We start from the raw sequence: 19,847 nt of genomic DNA, 5'->3' as shown, positions 1-19,847 counted from the left end.
ACACACACACACTTGGACACACACGCATACACACCGTTGTCCCTCCCCCTCATTGGTCATGTAGCAGAGAGAAGGAGGGGAAACACTGACGGACTGAATTCCTCATCGCTCCTCAAATTTCTTCAAATCACAGACCTCCTGCTCCTGGACACACGGCCGACCTCCGATTCTCTGCCCGAGCAGATCAGCTTTCTCAAGAAAAGGTGAGGAAAACCCCACATTTCCACCAAGTTCGCTTACAACAGCGCGACGTTTATCGTTTTTCATCTGTGTTTATGAACGTTACTTTTCTTTTCCCAGATGTTGCGGTGTGTCGCGGTGCTTCTTCTGTTGGTCGCAGCCTTCTGTAACGCTGAGGTAAGTTTGCTTTTGTTGACTTGAAGACACTTGAACTATATTTTTAAACGGCACATCACACACACACACACGAACATGATGTGGGACTTGGGAGTCCAGATTAGCATACGCTCTCACACGCAGTTGTTCCCCGAGAGGAGGCTCACATCTGGATGTGGTTGCTAGCTGTAGAAAAAAAACATTTCGCGAACACACCCGTTTACATTTCAAATCGTGATGTCTGATGGAATTTAGGGACTCGCTTGCACTGTAGCCTGATTCACAATAGCTTTGTCATTTGGTAACTAGTGAGACCCAAGTTGTGCAGCTGGGTCAGTGTTTTGTGTTCATATGAAGTCAATGTCGTCCTTTTTAACCTTTATACTTTGTTTTTCTGCCCCTTGTTCAAATGCCATTTGATATCCAGGGAATATATGTTTTCCTTTTCCTTGAAAAGGTCGATAAAAAGTTAGTCACACACCCACGTCACATTAGCATCGACTCTCATTAGCATTTTAGCTGTGTTTGCCAGAGTAGCTAGTTTCAGTCTCAAATAGACTTATTGTCAAGGGTATCCATTCCTATACCTTAATATTTGGTACATATTTACTTATAACCTTCTGGTTTGAAGGGAAATTTAAGAGTTTTTCTTAACATTAGTGGATGAATGTTGACAGAGATTTGGCATATTCACAGTGCTAATAAAGTGTTTCACAAGAAAAAAACTTCTCATGTAACAAATTTATTGTCATTGTTAATGTTCAGTTGAACATATTTTACACATGGTTGATTCGATGGCAACCAGACCCATATCTGATATCAGAGAAAGCCCATGTATAAACAAATACTCGGTTCCATAATCCTCATGAGTATGTGTCAGATTTGTCAGTTATGAAAAGCAATGAGTGTTGTAAAATGTTTTCACCCCACAGGACATGAAAACCGATGCCAAATCAAAACAGTGGGGGAGAAGCTGAGAGAATTTGCTGCAAGATAGTAGTTTTAGATGCGTTTTTGGTGTATGGAAATATCTGTCATGATATTAATTTCGACTAAAAGTCAAGTTTAATTGACTATCTGTGCAGAAGGAGCAGTTTTAGACTGGCTGTCAAACTTTGATCACATTGGTGCTCAACATATTGACTTTTAAATTAAAAACTGTTCAATAACCACCACCATGGCCTCGTACGATATCAGTGTAGCGACCGGAAATGCATATTAAATCTGAAGTACAAATACATTTGCTCACACTCATCGGATATCAGAAAACACATCTTTTCGCCATGAGTCAAGAGGACCTGAATACCAAATCCATGTTAGCTCTAATTATTCTGGAATTACTCAGCACTTGTGTTTTGTTAATTCTGCATTTGCATTTTAAAGAAGGTGAACTGTCAGTGCGATAGCTGTTCTCACTAAGTTTTTAGTGTAAGTCCAACACGGTTCTAGTTATTCAGAAAACACAGTCTTGTTTAACTGTCCTGTATGTTTGTACTGATTTATACTTATATATATATACATATTTATACTGATATCTGGCCCTGATACACTGCAAATGCAAATTTAGCTCCCAACAAATCACCGCATTGCTCAAAATGAAAGTAAGAACTACATTAGATGCCATTAGGAACACAATGTGCCGCAGCACACCGACAGTCAGCTGGGAAAAGAAAATAAGGGTGGCAATGTTTGTGTATACATTAAGGCCTCTCTCACCTAAAGTAACAATGCAGCTGCCACCATTAGTATTGCAGGATGCCTTGGTGGCTCGCAGCTGTAGTGGTGTGTGCAAACACTGTGGTTGGGTGGTCACTCAATCATGGGATGTGTGTTTGTTTGTAATTTTGGTAGAATGTGCTCAAAGGCTGTGAGAATACTCACCTTATGGGTTTCACACCGCGGAGCAAAGTGGTCCCTCCCATCAGCAAACACAGACACGACGGAGTGATAGTGAGGCGGTGTGTGTTTGATGCTTTCTGCTCTTGATAATGTGACACAGACATGTGTGTTTTTGTCAGGTAAAAAACAAGACTAAACAAGTGGTGTTTAATGGCTCTGGCCTCGCTAGACACAGCTGTTGAACACTTGGCTCTTTGTTGACTCCGCTGTTGACCTGCACAACAGTTACAGGAAATAAACAATGGATTTCCTCTCGCCAAATGTTAACCTCACAGCAAGCACATGTTTATAGCGAAAAACAAAATAGCTCTGCTGTTCTTGTAGTCTGACCTTCTGCTGCCACTTCTTACCTTAGCCTGCTGGAAAATGTGCAGGCGTCCGCATCTTTATTGCATTCATGATCACGAGCTGTGCGGAATGTCTGGCTGACCTCATGCACACTGCGGGGCTTGTTGAATTTACCATGCAAAGTTAATAGCAAGACACTATCCACTCTCCCCGAGGTAATCCCCAGATAATATATGGCCTGCTGACCGACCGTGGGAAGGGCTGTAACTGACATACCAGGGTGCTGTATAAAGGAGGTGCTGGAGCAAAACTCTCACATCACAACCATCCGATGCGACTTAAGAGGCTGTCGTTATCATAAGAGGATGGTTATGGGATCAGGTTTGCTCACTTCTGAATGCTATATAACAAGCCTCCTCTTCTCCAGCCTTGACTCAGAGTTATAAGGTGGTCAGTTTAGAATCATCTCTAGTGTGTGTCAGATGAAGATGCATAGCCACTGGTAACAGAAGCATAGAAAACTGGAGTCACTCTTGGATTCAAATGGAGAAACATTTATTTCTCATAAACCTGTGAGTTTAACAACATGTTTCGAATAGAGTGCATGACAAACTAATATTAAAAAAAGAAACTTTCCTCTGAAAAAACCTTTGTAGGATTATTGTTTTTATCAATAGTAGAAGAGTTTTTTTTAAACTTATTAAACAATGATGAATGTGTCTTCCCAAGGCAGGGATTTCTACTCCTCTATTTAGCTGTCCATGTCGGACAAAGTTAATTTAAGGAGTCGTAAAATAATTGAACAAAGGAATGCTGAAATGAAGGTGGCTGTGTGATGCACAAGCAGGGGTGCTGTTTTCTCTCATCTTGTAAAATACTATGTGTCGTAAACACTGCTGCGTAAAAACTGTTCATTGTGTGAACCCATTTTTTTTAAGTTTTGATTAGATGGCCTTTTTTTTTCCCACAGTGGAGAAATTCAACTTTATGTTGGACTATATAAGAAAATAAATGAATATAGTCCCACCTTTTTATTGTGGTTTATGATAGATGCGTGTTTTTCTCTCATATCTTTGCCTTTTTTATACAGGAATACATATTTCTTATATCCTCACCCTTCACAATCTTGGCATTCCTTCCTTTATTTTGACCTGCATGTAATTTTGATGTACAATATTTATGCTTTATATTTATATATTGTATTTAAATCTGCCTCCATTGCTATCCTTCACAGCATTAACACTTTCTATATTCTGGCAGTGTTGTCTAAATATCTTTTGCGATTGTATCATGCAGTATTTAAGGTGTTTTTCAAATCGCTGGATAGTAAGCTGAGAAACACGGCTTCCCAAGGTGTTAAAATGATGAACGGCCAGAATATTTTTCGTCTGAAAGTGTGTTACTTGGGTATTAACTTTGTTGTTTTAGCAACCTGAGAGTTGCACATAATACTATGTATGACGCTGTAAAAATGCTATAAAGTGAAAGCTGATGTCATAAATTAGTTCATGAGATGCAATAAAACCTAAAGCTTATGAATACAACGAATGTTGACGTGAATTCTGCTTTGCTGCAATTTGATTCTATCCAAAGCTGCAAATAGAATCTTGATTTATGATCAAGGAGAGTGTTTGTGTTCCTTCGGGGTGAAGAATTGCTTCATCTATGCTAAACAGTGTGTTTCAGGTAGAACTGTGCATGTGTGGGCGCTCCAGTTCCAGATATCTATCATGTGGAAAAGAATATTTCACCCAAACACACTGGCGGCTTGATATGCAAAGGAGGCTGTGATGCTGTGAAAGTCAAGTGCTTGCTGCCTTGGGGGACACGAAGATACGCATCCACACACACGCTGGCTTTTTATTATATTAGCTGGCATCGTCTGCAGCATTGGGATGGAATGACACCGGGGTTGATTCAGTTATCAACAGCCGCACCGGGGCTGCAAAATAACAACAGGAAGTCAGGCAGGCTGAGAAAGTTCATGATGAAGAAGTTGCTTTGTGGCCTTTCAGCATCCATGCTGATGTTCCCTCAGTCAAGGTGAGATAAAAATATCCACCCAGGTGGAGGGTACGAGAGTTTGAGGGGACAGCGTGTCCTCTGCCAGTAACAGCCTGCTCTAATTACTGCAGCTCCACATCCAGTCATGGATCCCAGAGCAGGGAGGTGAGGGAGGGTGAGGTAAAACAGAGAGGAGATGGAGCCCAAGTCATGCAATTATGCCGGTGCAGATTGTGGGTGAGGTAAGACTTGGCTGTGTGGTGCGGAGGGGGATGGTGAGATAAAGAAGGGGGTGGGCTGTGTTTCATGTCCCTGCAGTGTGTGCTCCTCCACTCTTGGATTGGCTTAAAAGGAGTCCTTATATAGCGTACCAGCTGTACTGCTGTCTTATCATTAGCACTGCTCAAAGGAACTCACGCAAATGACAAAGAATGGCAGTAAAGCCTGCGCTCACTCTTTGTTAGGGGCAGATAATGAATATAGCACTCGCCTCAACCAGCTCAAGTTATTGGTGACAGTCAGGTTTAAAGGAGCACATCAACTTTGCTCGCTGCTGAAAATTCTGCATTATAAGGGCTTTAAAAGGCTTTTCACCACCTGTTGACTGGGGAATGTTCCACACACTGTGTGGAGTTATAAAGTCCCATCAAGCTCCGAATCTGTGATGCAGTGGAATGTTGGATTACAGATTAACTCGCAGGCAATGGGGCTTCAAAGAGCTGGACAGTTTCTCTTCGTCTAACTAGGACACACTTTTTTGCTGTTGAAGTTATAACAATATTTGAATTCAGTGCGATTTTGCTGGTCTGAATCCATGAATAATTAAAGGCACAGCTTTATTTTATTTCAGAAAATTTCATTTTGCTGCTTACAGAAGCGAAACTCAGACTCAAATGAAGACACTTTTCTTTCCAGTGATGTGTGGGACTCTTTCGATGAAGTCCATCGTCGCCAGTGCTTGGCTTTAACTCCCTTTTCTCTGGCTACTTAATTTTACCCTGCCGTTGTTTGAAAAATTGCAGCACAGTGACGGAACAATGTTTTTGGACAACCCACGCATTCTACTGTGTGGTTTTGCCAAGACTGCAAAAATAACAATTTGATGATGCTCTGCTTTAGACACATTATCAGCTATTTGTGGACTTTGACTTTGACCGTGTTGAGTACTGACATTGAAAAGTTTTGTTAGTTTTTCTTGCAATGATAAAAAACAAACATTCATTGTGTCTTTATAGTGCACCTTTGGAAACCCAAAAACGTACGCCCAGCACAAGATGACCAGTGCCCATTTTGTTTGTTTTGGAGTTTGTTGTTGTCAAAAAACTTGGATATATTGATGGACAGCAATACTAACATAAAGAACACATCCATAAAGGGAGCATCAATGGACCGAAAGTCCTATTATTTTCACTGTCACAAATTCACCAAACCATAACTCAGTAAATAGACTTGAAATTGCTAGCATTGTATAATTGTTTTAGCAATGTGTTAATCCTTCATGCTATAGACTGAGATAATAGTTCATCTGCTTCCCGTTACCAGCAAACACAGGAAAAAATTCTATAGAAATGTGTATAAGTATTCGAGAATAATTCTATACTAATAACAGTAGTATTATATAACAATATATAAGAATAATGTATACGTTTGTTGAGCAGTGATTCAAAGTGTCCTAGTATAGGAATTGTATTTTGACTTTAGCCAGTCAATGTTAGTGTTGTTGTAATAGCTTTAAATGACATTTTGGTTTGGATCTCCAAAGGTTTCATAGTTTTTTTGCAGCTGTTCATCTCTGTTGTGGTTATCACTGTTCCCCTGCTGCCAAGCCTCCCTCCCCCTCTATATCAATTCAAATGTAATTGACTCAAATTAGATATTAACATGATGAATTTCGGGCATGAAGGTATGAAAAGAAATGGAAATGCCTCTGGATGTTTTGTATGTGAGTCATCGCTACTTTGGATAATTGATGTCAGAGGTTTTTGTCTCAGTTGAGTGCATTTCAGCAGATAATTTGCTGCCATAAACATTTAGAGCAGCGACCCCAGTGCTGGCCCCAGAGTGTTACTCCCCCTGTCCCGAGCCTCAGTCTGGACCCTCCCTTCCTCTCAACCGGCGTTGGAAGAGGAAAAACTGAGCTGACTGGGAAAGAAAGAGGCAGAAATAGAGGAAATTATGCTTGAAATTAATGCCGAAATTCATTTCTACATCGGGAGTGTGGCACAGGCAGGAGAAAGAAAAGTGGCTGTCTTGGATTGATATGGGTCAGGTGGTGGGGACAGTGAGTCCTGTTGTCACAGCAGTTTAAGGGACAAACAGAGAGGGGAAGCAGGGGGTGGTGCCATGTTCATAGCAGTTTATGTCCCTCGCTGTCGTTTTAACTGCGAACAGATGTGGCTCTGCCCAGACGGTGACTTATTTCCTGATTTTCTCTAGTCCTTTCTTGCGACTTTCCCTTCTACTGGCTCTTTGTGTGCCTTTGTCCTCCTTTCAAAAACACTTTTCTCTTCATTCCTCTGCATTTGGTCAGGGTGTAGTCCTTGAGTCCAGAGACGAGAGGGAGTCGACTTAAGGGCCTGGAGTGACATCATTCGTCGGCACATTCCTATCGCACTGAATCAGAAGTAATACGAAGAATAAGAGACGATCAGAATGAAGTGGTTGTCGTGAGGGTCTGGTGTTTTTGCTAGAGTGACCGTGAAGACACTCTCAGAGGCCACCCCGGGTTGTCCTTTACTTCAGTTTTAATTAGACAAACTTTGGCCCCTCAATGATAAACAGTGTGCAGAACATGAGCTGGTGAGCGAAAGGACCTTGACGCTGTGCAACAATATACGTTAGAATATCGAAGAGCATGGTTAGTTTAACTTGGTTGAAGCAACACGCAATACGCTGAGGAAAAGTTAATTTCCTGCACTTGTTTGTTTGGACAAATATGAGAGCTCCATCAGAATGGACTTTTCTGGAGTTTGTGGTTGTTAGGGCTGATCTGTTTTCGAGGTGATAGATTTTCTATAATGATTTCTTTTTGTTTTTGTTTTTTTTTTTTTACAATTTCAAAGGTGAATTTATGCGGGCACACCCATATTTTGAGTTTGTCAGAAGCCTGACCTCCTGATTTCTGGTCAGCTAATCTCTTCTGAAGGCTTACTCTTTGCTTTCCTGGCTGGATTTCATAAGCTTTGTTGCATTTGATGCTGTCAGAAAAACACGCACATTTGGAGGTGCAAAAGTTTAAAGCAGCTAATTACATTCTAATATTAGGTCTTCACAGCAGATGGCAAGCTGTGATGCACCGATTCAAAGACATTTTAAGGTTTAACAGCACAGCTGTCTTAATTATTGAAGGTCTTTCTGGGATGACTCAAATCCGGAGATGATGCCATGTTTTTGTACTTTCCAGATTTGGCTGGAAGCTCGCATAAATATGTTATAGGAGAGAAGTGGGTTCATAGCTTGGTGTTCTGACGGCGTCCCACCTGTGATGTCTGGTCACAGAAGGTTCAGGGAGGGTCCACGTTGGCCTTTTTTCTGCTGCTTGGGTGACAGCAGACATATGAACTGGGCCGGACGGTCTCGAGCTGGAGCGACAACAGAGATTAGGCGGACAAGTCTGAGGAGGAGGGAAATCAGGGCCACCTCATTGACCTACATACTGAGGAGGTTCTTGGCTCAATACGAACTTACCCGGACCCCAGCTGAGGCACTTTTTCTTAGGAATGTGCTGCAGTACTTCCCCTCTCTGTTCTGTCCACATAACTGGCTCTAACTCAGCCGATGAGAAGAAGCGGCAGACGTAGTTTCGTTGTGCCATGAAACCAGCTTTGTTGAGTATTTATTATGTTTTTCAAAACAAATGGCATCCACAAGAACAATGCAGTAGACATGTCAGAATTATAACTGCTATTGTTGTTTGCTGAATGTGGCAGCGTTTTTGATGCCACCGCCTTTGGAAAGCATTTTTTCCAAACAAGCTGTTTGACATGAGCTTTTTTTCCACAAGAAGTGAAATGCCTCAAGAAGTAAACAGAGAAAGTGTTTATGTCGTTTGTGTTTTCCCCTTTCTCTGATGGTGATGCCTTTTTAAATATCTGAATGCAGCATTTGGATCATCCATCCTTCACTTTATACAGGACACTCAAACACTGAATGCTTAATGAGTCGTGTTCTTCACGTCTTTGTCTTTTGACATTTCCCGTCAGTGGGTTGCCAAAGCAATTCAGCCTCTGCTGTTACACGTATACACTTCATGTCCTTCTTTATTAAATCATGAACATCATTGGTTCAAGACCCGCCAGACTTTGAGAGACCGAGACCGAGATCAAACTGAATACAGAACGCAGAATCATAAGTTTGTTAGTCAAATAGACGCACATATTTATTTCATTTTGCAAATAAAACAGGAGGTTGTTTTTTCAAAATAAATCAAGAACTCAAGTGTTTCCTTTGAGAACAAACAGAAAAATATCTTGTTCTGTATTCAGTTTGGTCTCGGCCTTGGTCCCAGGTTTGGTCGTCTCGGGTAATATTGTTTGTAATAACCACTCTGATAATACCAATTGAATCACTACTGCAAACATGGAAGGCCTGAGCTACTACAGTATATCCATGATGCAAGTATTTCTGTGATAAATTATTAGATTTTTATGATTGTTTTTATATTTTGTTATTCGGCACTTACTTCATACCTAAGAATTCTGTTCATAATAAAATGTAGCATCCATTCCTCCACTGCATTTCCGACATCCCTCAAGGCACCTCCTGGGATTGTGTCAAGCCTTCACATCAACCGATCAAAGAGATCCTGATTACCACTTCATCAGCGTTAAAGTGGAGGTTAAATTCATAATTTTACAACCGCCATCTTCATTTCACACACACCATGGTGCGTGAAGGTGTCGGAAGTCGGTTGTCTGCGATCCATACGTCTATATCTCCCATGCTAATAGCAGTTGAGATGCTGAGAGGGAATTGATCTGCAGCGCCAGTGAAGTGGCATGTTCAGGAGTGGAGGTATCGATTCCCTTGCTGAATCCTTTGTAGTACCCATGCACTGACACACGCTGACATTCAAGTCTGAACAGATGCCTATCTATCTGTCTGTCTATCTATCTATCTATCTGTCAGACAGATGTCTGTCTGTCTATCCATCCATGTGTCCATCCATCAGAAATTTTTTGGTTTGTTTTTTTTAACGATTCATGAAATTGTTTACTCTCACTAAAATCCTGTCCTGCTATACAAAAGACATACTCACTGCTGTGTTTCACGGTGGCACTTTCTATTCTTTCCTACCTTTTCTTCCAGTTCTGTGCTGCCGCCTACACAGGACCAGAGAGCATCGCATTGCACCTGCTATCTAAACTTTATTGTATCGACACTGTGGAAAGCTTTTGTTTCTAGGTGATTGTGGGTATCTAAAATGAACGTGGCACTCTTCCATTATTCTGATCATGAGTTCATCATCAGGCAATCGTGACTATTTGATCTGAATGACACTGTGATTCGGATTGTTCTCTGTTAAAATCTGGTGAGGCGAAAGCTTTGAAAAGTGTGATGGGGTTGTGCTGCCATGCATGTTTATCAGCTGAAGGGAAATGAAAGAGCATTAAAAAGAGAGTGAGCATACGTCGGCCTCTAATACCTGTCAGCCTCAGCATGAGGTCGTTGAACAAGTGGCAGAGGAAAAGACAGACTTGAGAAGGAGGAGGAAAAGCTCTGATCTTCACCTTCTACCTGTTTCTTAATAATGAGATTCTCTTTTTGTCCTTCTCCTTTCTGCGGTCTTATTTCTCTTCGCCGGCTTCCATTAATCTGAGCAGGCGGGTCCCAGCTCACTGGCACATCTCGAACCTCCTTAAAAGGACATGGCAGGGAGAGTAAGATGGAAAAATGAGCAGAAAAAGAGGAATTGAAGTACCAGAGAGTTAAAGTGAGAGACAATGGGGAGGGATGGAAGGATAAAATTCATTCATGTGGCGCGAAGCGACGATGATGCGGGACTAAACAGACAGCACATTTTTCTTATGGGGGTAGAAACAGTGACTTGTTCTGACTTCAAATGGAAAACATTGCATGCATATGCGTCTTTGAAAATATCAGATAAAGTACATTCCTTTCATCGTCACTAGAGTGTTTTTTTTTATTATTTGAGATTCACTCAACTTTTGTCGTCTTAATTGTGGTGGTGTCAGAAGTGGGATGGCTGGTTGTGATACTCGAAACCAACCCTGTGATTTCACTGTGGATGAAGGGGCTCATAGGAATAAATGAACCGGCATATGAAGGTCAAGAGTTGGTGAAAAATGAGCGTGTGTGGCCTGTGGTGGAAAAGTATTCCATGCTGGAAGATTGATAGAGTGAAATGGGGTGGTTCCAGAAGGGGCTGAGAAATGTGATGGAGCACTGCCACAAGGTTGCGAAGGCTGACTGCCTTACCAACTAGCTGGCTCCTATCGTGGCTCATTGACAGCTGGTCTCCATGACACCTGTCAGCTTTTGACAATTTCTTTGATTACCACAGTCTAAGCCCAAGCATACTGAAGACCGATGGCTCAGGCTTTCTGTAATGTTTCCATAACACAGGACGTAGTCACTTACACTTGGTCACATAATTCTCTTTTCTACTTCTCTCCTCTCCTGATGGCCGACTAGTTATAGAAACAAATGGGCTGCGATTAAATAATTGAGTGCAATTTCTTTTGTTCGATAACAGAGCAGACCGTACACACTCTCACCATAGCAACAGCCGTTTGGATCAATAGACAAAGCCCGTGATTTCAATTAGCTAAATGTCAGACACGTCGGCTGAAACATTTAGAGACGGCGCTAGAGCCAGACTACTCATCTCATTCAATATTCATCACAGGATTCTACAGGTTCCTGGCTCATCTCTGTCTCACACACTGGAGTGCCCAACATGCCTAAGGCTGAAGCTTTGAAGTGTCCCACCTGAACTGTTGAGAATCTCTCGGTCCTAAAAGAAACTCTCTCTTTCTCTTGTAACTGCTGCACTGGACTGTAAGGCATCTGACTCCCTTCCTTTCCCTGTCTCCTTCTCTCAATCATGACTGAGCTTTTTGCTCAAGAATTCATTTAAACCAAGATTCCAGAGATTTGGCTTCATAGTTCACACGTGGACGCCAGCTCACGTGCACTCTCGCACACAAGGCCAAGGGTTTGTCTCGCTCTTACAGGAAGCAGCCGCTTAAAAAGAGGGGGGAGTCTGAAGAAAACGGGCTGGGCAGTCGATTTCGCAGAGCATGGGAATGAGCCCAAAGGAAAACACGGTCTCCAGATGTGGAAACACACACAAATGCACAATTACAGGAGGAGCTTATGAGGGTCCATAAAGGGGTTTGTGGAGGTTTGCGTGGCGTCTTGTGATTGGTTGGTTTATGCGTCCTGTGAGGTCATTGGTGGCAGGTCTGTCCTTTCTAAGCAGCACAATCAAATTAGTCAGATTCAGGAAGGGTACTTCAGAAAAAAAGCCATTGTTTAAATTAAATACAGAAGAAGATTTGAACTTCAGGACTTATCTTAGAATAACCCCCCCTCTTAATGTGAAGTACTTTACTGAACTCAATGTGGTGCTTAACTGAGCTGACTTTACAGTTGCCTTTATTATATGATATTGGACGACAAGATAATTTGTGTTATAAGACCTAGAAACTCATCTAATAAAAATGAAGTCAATAATTCTGAAACGGAACAAGGTTTGGAGCCGCAATAAGAAAGTTGTGCTGCTGTGTGTCGATGCAGTCGTCAACATTGTGATGGACTTGGAAGCAATTCAAAAAGTTATTAAAAAGTGTTATTAATTAAGTAGTGTTGAGCGTGAGTACATACAAGTTCATGTGATATTATTGCATATTTACCGACTAAAGATACAATATGGTGAAAACAAAGCTGAAAGAGAAGTGTGGTTTATGATATCAATGTAGAGAAAAATGTTTAAAATATAAGGTTTAATTAGTTGCATGGCTTTCCATGAAGTACTAGAAAACAAAATGATACTGATAAAACAAATGTTTTCAAAACTAAAAAATCTCATCTGGGAAGCAAGAATAAGAAGCAATTAATTGGAAAAAAATCAATGTCAGGTTTCCAGTTCACATGGCTTCCATGTTTCCATGCCAGTTGACCTGAATATTGTACTGCAGTTGAATTTATATTCAGTGGGACAAACTGGACGAAGTCAGTGTAGCGCTGATAGCTTTGGAGATGGAGATTACTGTAGCTTACGTTTCCAGGGGGCGATGTGTGGGGCGGCAGAGGTCAGTTGCAATCCCACCAGCTGACATTAATTTCCTGGGGCGATAAAGGTTGCGCTGCTTGCTCACCTTCTCGGAGCACTGAACTGTGTGCACTCTTATCCATTTCCTGCATGGAGCCAGACAGTCACAGAGAGGCTCTTAACTTAAAAACTGCTGCTTTGGGAAGGATCTATTTTATAACCATGTTAGTCTTCCCCTTTCCCTAAAAAAAGTGAAATCAATTATCTATCAATTATATCTATTTAAAATAAGGAGAGATAAATTTCCCCAGTGCGTAGTCATTTCCCTAGTCAAGTAAGTTTTTATTTCTGAATGTTTTCTCATGTCCAACTGGGAGTAAATTAGAATTAAATTAAAAGTAAACTGCTGAATAAAAAATCTAATTACATTTTTGGAACATTTGAGAATTTTAAGCTCTTTTCAGGCATAGTTGCATTAATAGTATCATAAAAGCCTGGCACTGTGACTAGAGGGTATCATTAAAAAAGTACATCAGTTCCTTTGCATTTCACTCATAATTGATGTCTGCTAAGCAATTGACAGCCCTATTTACGTCATTGATTTATCACATTTGAGATCTTGGCAACACACTGGTTCCTGGGGGGAAAAATACAGAAAACATTATCAGTTTTTCTGGTGAACATCCATCATCAGCCAGTCGTAGCTCAAAATAACACCTGCACGGAATCACATTAGTCACGTACTGCGCTTTACTGTGTTGCTGATCTGGATCCACTTAACATATTTATGTTTTGTGTGTTATGATTTGGTTTTGTCTGAGTCACTTCTTCCAGATGGGCATGTAAATCTTGCAGCAACACGACATCAGTGTGACTAATGGTCATCTAAATTGCTGATGTGCTTTCAGGAACCGAAGAGCAAGAGCAAAGTGTGCGCCAATGTCTTCTGTGGAGCCGGGAGGGAGTGTGCGGTCAGCGAGAAAGGGGAGCCCAGCTGTCTGTGCATAGAGGTCAGTGATCAGCGGGAAAGACGCCACCACGTGGCGACCGATTCGAGCAAATTAGGATGCGGACCGGTGTGACACTAGTCTTCTCTTTCTGCAGAGCTGCAAGCCCCACAAGAGGTCGGTATGTGGCAGCAACGGCAAGACCTACAGGAACCACTGTGAGCTCCACAGAGACGCCTGTCTGAGTGGGCTGAAGATCCAGGTGGAACACGACGGTCACTGCCAGGGTAGGCACTTTCAATTTCTTTACTGTATTTCTTAATCATCGAAAACACTACGTTTTAAAGAGTTTAACTTACCTTTTAGCTTTATTTTTTTTAAATACTTTCATCTGTCATTTGTTAATAATGTTCAGGGATTAAATGGGAAGATGGATCACAACATATGGCTGATATCTCAGTGGCTATCTCAGGGCTGGAAAGAGTCAAGAGCCAATTGAAATTTAAATGAATGAAGAGAATAAGTCAGATTCAATGACGGACAATATGCTGACTAAAGTGCTCTGCAGTTAATGATCTTCAGTGACACCTAATCTCTGTGTGACCGTACACCTGGAAAACCTCTGGTTGAACTCTCTGCGATCATCCTTTCTTGCACCCGCGGAGACACCTTAGTGATAACGCCTCTTATCTTGAAATATCTATTCAAATTCATCTTATATTGACATTGTTATCTGGAGTGAACTTTCGCTGCCTGTGAGCTTCTGCTGCCCCTGCTGCCCTGTACATTGATCCAACGGGGTCGATGGGCAGTAGTTATATCACCGTGGCTTCTCTATAGACCTTCAGACCTCACAGTGCAAGAGTGTTTAACACAAAGCAGTGATATATGATGCTCTATTTGTGTCTCATTCTTTCCTCCTCTAGAGAAGAAGACAGACCTGGTAGCTGCCAGTCCGGGTGAGTCTGACATGAGTCTCTAATAAACTCAAGAAATAACAATGAAAGTGGTATGAGCTCTAAAACTGATGAGCTGCTCTTTCGCCCAGTGGTGTGTTACGCTGCCGACCGCAACGAATTGAGGAGCCGCGTGATCCAGTGGCTTCAGACCGAAGTCGTTCCCGATGGCTGGTTTGTCAAGGGCTCCAACTTCTCTGAGATCCTGCTCAAGTACTTCAAGGTGGGCTTCTCCATGTGGAGGTTTTTAAACATATGTATCCCGCTGAAATCAAAGTTTGCCTGCATTAAACTACCTGCTAACAAGTGATGGGTAGATGAGGCATCATGAAACAGTTTTGCAGGGTTGATGAAACAGTGTCCTTATTTTCTGAGGCCACTAGATGGTGCTCTTGCTTTAGAAATGTGAGTTTTCATTGAATTAGTTGTTCAAATTGAAACATTTTAGAGCAGACAGTGCCATCTGGTGGCCTCTGAAAATCAGGACACTGTTTCATAAAACCTCACCTACCCTTCACCCTGTGTCATGAAACGTCATCTACCCATCACTGTTCACCAGTTTATAGTAATTATTATTATTAATGATGATAATGTTGAACACGGATTAAGAGTTCAAGGTGACTACAGTTGTGTGACATAATGTCGCTCTGTTTTACTTCAAAGGAAGTGAGCTTTTTAAAAAGCATAGTTACTGATAGTGATGAAATGTGTTTTTTGTTTCACTACATCTTCATCAAACCTTTCTACAGGCTGTTTGCTGGCAGCCTTTCACATGTGATATCACTGTATTTATAATTCAACACGCCGCTGGAGTGTGGAAAATCCATTACATAATTGAAATATGTCTCAGTGTATGCAAAGCATGAGCATATATCCAATTTTAATGTGCTCCTACAACTTCGATGAAGACCTTCGACTGTTGCTATGGTAACACAGGACCTGTTGTGAGCCCGCAGCAGATGAGTTGGTGACTGATGTGAAGTGAGCATGTTGGTTCTCTCCACAGTCCTACGACAACGGCGACTCTCAGATGGACTCGACCGAGCTCCTCAAATTCATCCAGCACAATGACTCGGTGGTGGAGCTGCAGTCCTACGCCGACCAGGAGAGCAACAAGCTGCTCAGGTTCCTCGCAAATTGTTCTTGATCAGTGGTCTATTTTTAAGGTCTAAGCACCGTCGGTGGGTCAGGTCTGGCGTGAGAGCCCACAGCATGATGTAATGGAGCACTGCATGTGGTTTTTCTGAGCGTATATTCCCACTGTATTTCCCCCACAGGAGTCTGTGTGTGGACGCGCTCATCGAGCTCTCCGATGAGAATGCCGACTGGAAGCTGAGCTTTGATGAGTTCCTCAACTGCCTGAAGCCAGGCTTTAACCCACCAGAGAAGAGTAAGCTTATATTCCAGATATTCCACTTCACATGACCCAAATCTGGGAGATATAGCATGGTGGGGCCTTGGAGGAGTATTAAGCTATACAACTGCTGTGATGTGCAGTAGCACCAGGGCATTGTGCAGCCCCGGGAAAATATTATTTCTAATGAGGCCTCATATACTTTCATGTTAGGTTTCCAAAATGCATCATATTTCTCTAAATATTGTTGTGTGATATTTTTCTATCATATTCATTTTTTTGCCATCTTTTGTTTACAGTGCAGTCACTGTTTTTCTGGAGTATATTCTACGACTCTATGAACTTTCATTGAATTTTCATTTTTACTTCTATTTATCTTTACAAATATACTCAAAGATACTCGGCTTTAGTGCGATTAATTGAGATTGAAAATTGTAATCCTTTGACAGCCATACAGATAACTGCACAACAAGGCTGTCCATGCCAAAGACTTTCACTGCTGGGTGGAAGTGGTCATTAATTGATGTTACCAACTCAACACCTCCTACATCTTTATAAAAAGCCCCAAACACAGTCTCACTGTCAAGTTAAACAAACCTTACATATCAAAACTCTTATTATTTTGTAGTATACACTGTGTTTTAATGTATTCCAGCCTAAATAACAAAAAGAAAGAAAAAAAAAATCATAAGTTGACAGGAAGTGCTTTTGCAATGTCACGGTGAGAATTAAGATTCATGGCAGAGCGCTGAACTCTAGCGCTTCTCCAGAGTTCAGCGCTGAGGGACACACGCACTCAGTGTTTACCCAACTCAACCCCAAATGTCAGGAGCTGACAAGTCCACTCTGGCACAAGCCGTTTTTATTAAACGGAAAAGTGTCAACAAACACCAGCTTCGATGTGTGTGGTCAATCGAATTTATGCTTTTCAAAAATAGATAGGCTGAGATTTGCTCCCTTTGCTCCGCAGAATGTGCCTTGGAGGACGAGACGTACGAAGACGGAGCCGAGACTCAGGTGGAGTGCAATCGCTGCGTTTGTGCTTGTGGCAACTGGGTCTGCACCGCCATGACCTGCACTGGTGAGTCCCGATATCACTGCCTCCCATCATTTGTGTCGACTCATGTGTTTGAAGGAAAGCGCTGCGTAATCTTTTTTTTCCCTTTCTCCGCGGTGAGATTCTCGACCATTTATCTCCGCAGATAAGAAGGCCGCCATTCATGAGTCAGCAGATGCTGATGGAGAGATGACGGAGGAGGAGTGGAACCTCCGTGTGGCTGAGCTCAACAAGCACCAGGTCTGAGTTTGGAATGACACGGCGTCTGTGGTTAGCTTGGACGCCACTAACTGACCATCGCGTCCGTCAGCTGTCGGGTGGGATGAGAAAACAATATCCCTCATATCTTAAGTCATGAGTGGAATGAACTACCTGGGGATTTTTTTTTTTTTAATGGAATTGCTGCGGAGGCCAACAATCAATTGTGTGTCTCTGCAGTGACACAGTTGCTGACACGGAGTGTGTATTGATCCAGGCCCCGTTGACACTTGTCAAACCAAACCAAACCGCATTCTGGAGATGATAAATCCTGTGAATCATATGAAGGTCAAACAGGGAGATAAGGACGGATTGATTAGTGCGTTGGAAGAGTGAGTGACAGCGTGGCAGATTCAGCGGCGGCAAAATCTGCTCCTTTCTTTTTATCACGCTCCAGACTCATGCTTTTGGAGATTGGTGAGGAAAGCACTGCTGGACGTTCGTTCAGACAGCAGATGTGCTTTTGCCTCTTCCATCAGTTTGGTTTCTGTTATTTAATCCCTTAGCTGTGAGTTTGCATGATGACAGTGAGAGTAGACTGACAGTACTGGACCTTTGTCATGGTTTACTGGTGCTGCAATGAGGTCAAGATGGAGACGCTTGATAACCAGGTAGTTTATTATAGTTGGTAGACAAGGTTATTATCTTTTTTCCATGAAAGATAGCAGCGATGAAGTGGCATTTAAAGGGTTAAAATCCGTGAATATTCTAATATTTAGCAATATATCAGCAATTTTTGGAGGGTTGTTGATTTATAAAGGTCGGCCACTTATGACATGTCTGAGAGAACAATATTGGATCATCTGGTAGATCAGAAAAATAAATTAATTATGATGAATAAGTGGTTTGATCGATTAATTAATCATGATTGATCATATTTACCAACTTTATCTGATTGAGTTATATTCTGTAGACATAAGTTTTAAATGTTTTGTGCTTCGATTCTGAGGTTTTTTTAGACTTCCATTTTCATCATGGATGTTTCGGTGTTGACATCACACTGTACAGTCTGGTTCCCCCAGAATTGGTGCAATTGAACAGTGACATTCACATCAATTATATATCATATTTCTATAACTACTGAGTATCAGAATTAGCACGTAAAAGTCCCATTCCTCTTCGACATGTGTCAGTGACGTCCAAATATATGGCACAGCTGTGTTGACCCGGTTGTGTTCCCAGCCACAACACTGATTCATCACTGCATCTCTCATGTTCTGTGGCGCAGGAAACTGCTGAGAAGATGAAGGCCAGCACAAAAGAAGCCTAAAGAGGACGCAGCGATGACGGAGAGGATGCACACCATCACCCTGCCTCCATACTTGATCTACTTTTCCACATTTGTATTGTCTAAAAACTGACATGTTTATCTGCTTTGTTATTCATTTTTAAATGTTTGAGTCGACGCTTGCTAGTTTCAGGGGCTTTTGAACCCTACGCTAGTATTCCCTGGTCTTCAGTACTGTTATGTTTGATTGTGTTGTTACTCCCCTGCACTACTCTCGGGGGGGTTTTTTAAAGCATATTTTTACCTTTTTACAGTTATCATATTTTTTTTTATTTTGTTTGTGAATTTGAAAGTCACTGTCAGCGGATGGAGGTGAGCAGCAAGTCACTTTTGGTTTGAAGGAGTTTCAAGTCATACAAAAAGAAATCATGGCATTTGTGTGGTTTATTTTTATTAAAATGAAAAGATTATTTTACATAAAAAATAAATATTCTAAAACATTTTTTCAAATTTCGAGACTTCAAAGTGCGTTTTTAATTTAATTTACTGCATTTTTTAACAGGCTGGAATCAAAGAGTTTGAGCAGTCACATCTCTGAGGGTCATATTAGGTTTGTTTAGCTTTGTATTTAACCTCATTTAAACCACACTGTAAGAGCTCGGCTTGAGTGGCGCTCAGGTGTGTCTCCTTGGTGCTTTTTTTAAAGCTTCATTTCAAACCATCCGTGTCTTATACTTTCGAGGGAGGAGCTGCACCTCAGTGAGGCCTGATGTGAGTGTTGCATGGTGAAATCTGAAACCAAAGTATTGATGGGAAATGTTTGAATAATGTTCTCTCCGGGTAAGACGTTACTCCGGACCCAGCAACAACACTATACCTGCGCTTTCATCGTCACACCTAACTAGAGCCGCTCTGTCCAGTATTACTTCAATAACAGGTGCACGTGTGTGAGTGTGACTGTGTGTCTGGGTGTAAGGAAATTGTGATGCTTTTTTTTGTTTTAGTTTGTTATAATTCCAGAGCGATAAATCAGTGCCTTCGACCTGCTCACCATGCAGGTCTCTACCTTCTGTCAAGTCGAGTTCAGCCCAGTGCTCTGTGACGCTGGAACACCAGTGTGGAAGTGGCTTTACACAGCGACAGTTGTATCTTTATATGCCACTAAACAGTGTAGAGACTGCAGGTTGTGCATGTGTAAGTCAATAAATCCCATTGTACAACCTACGTGTCTCTGTCTGCTTCCTCCAAGTCCCCAGACTATTGTACAACTGAAACCATCAGTGG

At 41.7% G+C, this 19,847-nt stretch overlaps 1 protein-coding gene across 1 annotated transcript; it reads left to right on the top strand.

Moving 5' to 3' along the window:
* The first annotated feature begins 38 nt into the window (after positions 1 to 38).
* fstl1b (follistatin-like 1b) lies at positions 39 to 19,779 on the top strand. Its single transcript, XM_053877465.1, has 11 exons — positions 39 to 203; positions 301 to 357; positions 13,672 to 13,773; positions 13,868 to 13,997; positions 14,637 to 14,669; positions 14,759 to 14,889; positions 15,673 to 15,791; positions 15,944 to 16,056; positions 16,991 to 17,101; positions 17,223 to 17,317; positions 18,564 to 19,779. Exons 2-11 carry the CDS (start codon positions 301 to 303, stop codon positions 18,603 to 18,605), a joined length of 933 nt encoding a protein of 310 aa, XP_053733440.1. The 5' UTR covers positions 39 to 203; the 3' UTR covers positions 18,606 to 19,779.
* Positions 19,780 to 19,847: the final 68 nt, after the last annotated feature.

This window comes from Synchiropus splendidus, chromosome 10 (genome assembly GCF_027744825.2).
Source record: "Synchiropus splendidus isolate RoL2022-P1 chromosome 10, RoL_Sspl_1.0, whole genome shotgun sequence".
NCBI classification, from domain to species: domain Eukaryota; kingdom Metazoa; phylum Chordata; class Actinopteri; order Syngnathiformes; family Callionymidae; genus Synchiropus; species Synchiropus splendidus.
The sequence above is the reverse complement of the archived record's forward strand: the minus strand, read 5'-3'. Positions and strand labels throughout refer to the sequence as shown.